Consider the following 5,210-nt stretch of genomic DNA (forward strand, 5'->3'; position numbering starts at 1 on the left):
AGTTACCTATGAAAGAAAAAATATGTTTGAACTAGTCAAACACATGCAGCATTTAAGTTGTATACAGTTAATGTTATTAGTTGGACAGCTGGATACTAGCCATGGAGCAATATCAGATCTCAGAGTCGATATACCCAACTTTTAGCTTTTACTGTCATATCGGGAGTTAATCCACGTATTGCCTGACGAAAAATGGATTGCGGATTCATCTTGAATGATTTAAGTAGATGCGGGGTGATCTATCTGAATAATAGAGCTAGAGTAGGAGCTACAGCAACTACAGCACAACACTTTTCTTAGTATTGAAATTTGTACATGACGAGTTGTACAAAATTTGAAAGAGGAAAATACGAGTGTGAACTGATGATTGGTGAGTCTATTTGATTGATATTTATTGTCATCCCAAAGAAAAAATATATAAGAAATTACTTTAAAATTATGAATGTGAGAATAACATTTACTTTTTGGAGGTGAAAGTCGAAAAATATGTTTTGGTGTGGAGGAGAAGATAGAGAGGAAATGACATAAAATATGTCAACTCATGTGACATTTTTGACAAAAGCATTGGGACACAGATAACTTGCAGCATTGATTGTCAAGTTTGAAATATTTATCATTCTCAACTCTAGGGGGAGCGTAGAAATATAGAAAGCTGAAACTAACGGAGTTGTACAATTAGGTATTTGAGTTGTATACGGTCTTGTTCGGCCGTCAATTCGTACGTAATTCAGAGTACCAATTGAATTTGTATAGTGTCGTAGGCTAAGCTAAGGTCGACTAAATAATGAAATAAATAATATTAACTCACTATATGAAAGAAATGCAGTTAAAAAAAAAAAAAAAAGCAGATAAGTACCTTAAATTTGCAAATGACCAAATAGAAAGTTATACTTAATATTGGTATATCTTGCTCTCACCCCAATACAACATACCTCACGTTTGACTTGCAATTGCATACGACATATCAGACAGACAAATCACTGAATGACAAGTGTATTTATTGAAATTATAATTTTTATTACGAAATTGGAATTTTTCTAAAAGACATTGAAAAGTCTGCACAAAATGTAATAGAAGTTTCTTAGTCATATACAGTCTACCCAGCAAAGCACAACTTACTGTTTGTGGTTTGTACAGAAGCCAATGTCACAGCTAGAGAACTTAAACACACAAATACAAAGAGTGCTAAAGACTTTTCACACAGAATGCTTAAAATCGATGTATTAATAGGTAAGAGGATTTATAATAACACTAGTTATTGCACATGAAGCCAAATGTTGTAAAGAAACACCTATTTAAACATCTTCATAATTAATTACAATAGCCCCAAACACCAAATGCTTATCGATGGTTGATTCCACCACTCTGCATCACAATTCAAACTCTTTGCACGCGAGCATCCCACTTCTTGTTGCATTGGAATTTCTCAATGATTTCAGTACCTGAAGAGTTGTCACATGTTTGTGATCTAAGTTGCTCGGACTCTCCAAAAATGTTGCCACACCCGTGTCGGATCCTTCAAAAATACACTATTTTTGGAGGATCCGACACACACCCATAAACATATTTGAAGAGTCCGAGCAACTTAGTTTGTGATGATGTATTTCTTGAAAGATTTACAAAAATTTGAGATTAATTGAGATTGCAGACCTTTTATATAACTTCCTTCTTTCCCATCATATCAGAGTTAGCAATCCCATGTATGTTTCAAATAGAGACTTAGAGTGGAAATCGCGGCATTTGGTGGCAGTAAACTCGGCATAGAAATGGCACACTAATTAAGAGGTGAACTGAGCATGGGGAGAAACTTTTATTATTTATGCTTTAGATTAACAATTCATTAAATAGATGTATAGCATTAATATGGATGACTATTGTATGACATACCAATGAGTTGTTTGTTTCCTCCTTCTCTTGGTCTCCTTCCATGATTGTACCAAAGTGACTTATCCTTCCCTTCCTTTCAATGTTCTCAGGATCTGATGCATAAAATGTGCATAAAACTTTATCAGGAGAAAAAAGTAAGAATACAAGAAACTGAAGAAAGAAACATAAAAAGTCATAGAAATATTGATCAATGTCATCCCATTACATTAATTTACACACACACACGCCCTGCTGATTTTCCTAATTACCTTAAGCTTTCATCAAACACAGTGCAAAAGAACAGAGAAGAACCTGTTCTGGTGGTGCTTAAGAGCTACTTGAATAACAGGATATTAGTCGGGCCCAAGACCAGAAGCTCGTCCCCTCCCAAATCTTCAACGTATTGTTTAATATTCTTCGCAGAATCTTCAAGTTGAGGGCTCTCAACAAGTTTGATGATTTTCAACGAACAAATATAGCCGAAACTAGGAGGAATCTCCTCAAGCTTACGACATCTCCACAGTCCTAATTTCTCAAGCACGCGAAAGGGTTCGTCTCCAAATTCCCACTTAGCAAGAGTCATTTCATCCAAATTCAAATATTTGAGATTCAAAAAGGTGTCTTCTTCCCCCATGTTCCATTCTTCCCCCTGATTGTTCTCGTAAGGAACAACTCTTCAAGGTTGGGCAGTCTTGCTATTGTTGATAGTGAATCGGATGTCAGAGGAAAGTCCCACAACACCAATATTTTCAAATTGGAAGGAAAATGAAAATCCCACGACCAATTTGTCACTAAAGAGGGCCCACTATCATTTGCATTTGAACTTTCAAATTTTACTTTGAGGAATTCTAGTTCAATTAGGAAATCCAATTTCGGGAACCAATATCGCTCTGTTGAATAATCCCATGATTCCTTGAGAATTAGTATAAGCTCTTGAAGATTGGGGAACCTTATGAAAATATCCTCTATTTCATTCGAATAGGAAAGCACGAGTTTCCCTAATTCTTTCAAGTTCTCTAACTTTGAGTCCTCTGCTATCAGTATTGGTTCACCTGTATCCATATCAAAGAAAGAACAAGCCTCAATGTCCAGCACTCTCAACTTTACAAGATCCCAAATTCTCGGTAATAGTACCAAGGTTGATCTTTTGTTAGTCACCGACAAGGTTCCGAGATTCCAGAGATTTGAGAAAGATGAAGGTAGAGATGTAACTTCTGTCCCAATTCATAAGAACCTCAAATGATTCAACATGCCTATTTCATTCAGCAAAGAATCCTTCACCTTCATAAAAGAGGGATCAGTTATCAACACTTTAAGAAGCCTCAAGTCTCTTAGGTGACAAGCATCAGAAGGACAATCTTCCATCTCGTCTCCAGTTATCATCAAAGAATAGAGGTGTTTACCAGAATGCCTTTGCATTTTTGAATTGAGCAGGATGAAATTGTTAGGCCTGATATGCTCCTTATCATAAAAAATGGTCACTGTGTGTGGCATAAAATCTGAAGAACTTATCATGTCAAACAACTTTTCCTCTTTTGCTTTTATCCAACAAAAGTCATGCACAAGATCATGTAGTTGGCAAGTCGGAGATCTACCTATCTCATTGAAAGCAATTACCAAGCTACTGGAAATTAAATTATCCAAATAAATTTCCATCGCTTCTTCCAAACTCTTCATCCCCATCTGTTCAACGAGCCCTTCAGCACGCCAATACACTTTCAACCGATCTATGTTGATTTCTTGGTCCTTCTCAAATGTTGGAAGGTAGAGAAAGCATGGCTTCAGTTGATGAGGTAAATGGTCATAACTTAATTCTATAACCTTCATCACATCAACTTCACCATTCAAAATAAAAGAATTGAAATTATTTCGAACTTCAAGCCACACGGACTTTATCTTTTCCCTCCCTGCAATGACTCCAGCAATCATATCAGCCACCAAAGGAAGTCCCTTACAATTTTCGGCTATTTATTTTCCAACATCCAATAGTTCATCAGGGCAACTCTGGTCTCCAAATGCTCTTTTCTTTAATAACTCCCAACTTTCTTCTGGTCTTAGCAACCGAAGGTTAAGAGGATCAGTGTTTCCCTTTCCATGAAAAGTCACTTCCTTTTGTCGAGTCGTCAAAATAATTCTACTTCCTTTCTCAGCTTCAGGGAAAGGTCTTGTTAGATCATCCCATGTAGTAGTATCCCACACGTCATCTAACACAATTAGATACCTCTTTCCATACAATTGTTTCCTCCGCTTATCGGCAACATCAATATCCTCACTGGACTTCAAATCCGCGCCAGTAACCTGATTGAAAAGTTCCACCAGCAACTTCTTCTCGTCATATTCTTGGTCGACAGTGCACCATGCACGAACGTCGAAATGACTACAAACTGATTCATCATTGTATACTTTGTACGCCAAAGTAGTTTTGCCCGAACCCGGCATACCAATGATTGAGATGACATCAACATTTTTCGGTCCACTGGTGAGCTTACTAATTAACCAGTTTGTTTCCTCCTTAAAACCTACAATTATTTTACCAGTTGTCAATGATTTTCTTTCAACTGGCTTCTTGGTAGAGTTTACTACAGTGAGGCTGCTGTTCTTGGGAATCTTCACAGATATATTGGAGACTTCTTCTTTGATATGTTTGATCTTTTTTATGGTGATGCGAAGTGAGAAAATAAGATGTAAGAGACCATTGTCTCGAACAATAATTGAATCAATGACATCTTTAGCCTCATATGCCACATCTAAAACGCGTGACCTGAGATCTTTATACAATCCTTGCTCAACATTCTCGAAGAACAATCTTATGAATCGAGGGCTTCTTTCACCAGTCTAATGTCATCCTTTATCAAAGCAATTGAATAAGCATTGGACTCTAGCAGACCATTCAAGTGGATGAGTAGAAGATGCATGAAGAGCGGTCCATCATTCATGGGGAAGCAACATTGATATGAGTCCGGGGCTTTCAGATAAACATATTTGAGATCTTCCTTGAGGAGTTCAATATTTTTCAGCAAGTCTAGAGCTGCACGATTTGTTCCATTCGTACTCTCTTTATTCCTTGATTGTTCTTTTAAGTCGTGAACAAGAGTTGATACCTTCCTGATGAGTGCTCCAACACGTGCCAAAAGATCAAACAATTTGCTATGATGAATAAAGTCCTTCGGCATATCAGTAACAATAACTAATAGGAACTCTATCATGACATAATGTTTCGAGCCCCTGAAGTGCTCGGGGTAATAACGGTTACCATGTGCTCTTGTAGATGAATCAGATATTCTCTCAGAACTTCCAGAGAGAATTCAAGGAGTTTCTTAATAAAACGTCTAACTTCTACTGAT

At 37.0% G+C, this 5,210-nt stretch overlaps 2 protein-coding genes across 2 annotated transcripts; both read right to left on the bottom strand.

Annotated features, from left to right (window-relative positions):
• Positions 1-1,097: 1,097 nt before the first annotated feature.
• Positions 1,098-5,039, bottom strand: LOC124894367 (putative late blight resistance protein homolog R1B-17). Its single transcript, XM_047405064.1, has 3 exons — positions 4,845-5,039; positions 2,179-4,701; positions 1,098-1,979 (listed from the first exon to the last, which is right to left on the bottom strand). Exons 1-2 carry the CDS (start codon positions 5,037-5,039, stop codon positions 3,835-3,837), a joined length of 1,062 nt encoding a protein of 353 aa, XP_047261020.1. The 3' UTR covers positions 1,098-1,979; positions 2,179-3,834.
• Positions 2,476-3,795, bottom strand: LOC124894366 (putative late blight resistance protein homolog R1A-10). Its single transcript, XM_047405063.1, has 2 exons — positions 3,120-3,795; positions 2,476-2,918 (listed from the first exon to the last, which is right to left on the bottom strand). The coding sequence occupies exons 1-2, from the start codon at positions 3,793-3,795 to the stop codon at positions 2,476-2,478; spliced, it is 1,119 nt and encodes a 372-aa protein (XP_047261019.1).
• Positions 5,040-5,210: the final 171 nt, after the last annotated feature.

This window comes from Capsicum annuum, unplaced genomic scaffold (assembly GCF_002878395.1).
Source record: "Capsicum annuum cultivar UCD-10X-F1 unplaced genomic scaffold, UCD10Xv1.1 ctg73330, whole genome shotgun sequence".
Lineage (NCBI taxonomy): Eukaryota > Viridiplantae > Streptophyta > Magnoliopsida > Solanales > Solanaceae > Capsicum > Capsicum annuum.

Excerpts from the sequence above, each read along its gene's own strand:
- LOC124894366 (XM_047405063.1), bottom strand. The coding sequence starts at position 3,795 with ATGATTGCTGGAGTCATTGCAGGGAGGGAAAAGATAAAGTCCGTGTGG. Across the intron at positions 2,919-3,119 it reads TTCTTTGCTGAATGAAATAG|GTGAACCAATACTGATAGCA; the intron begins GCATGTTGAATC and ends ATATGGATACAG.
- LOC124894367 (XM_047405064.1), bottom strand. The coding sequence starts at position 5,039 with ATGCCGAAGGACTTTATTCATCATAGCAAATTGTTTGATCTTTTGGCA. Across the intron at positions 4,702-4,844 it reads TCAAGGAAGATCTCAAATAT|ACTGGTGAAAGAAGCCCTCG; the intron begins GTTTATCTGAAA and ends GGATGACATTAG.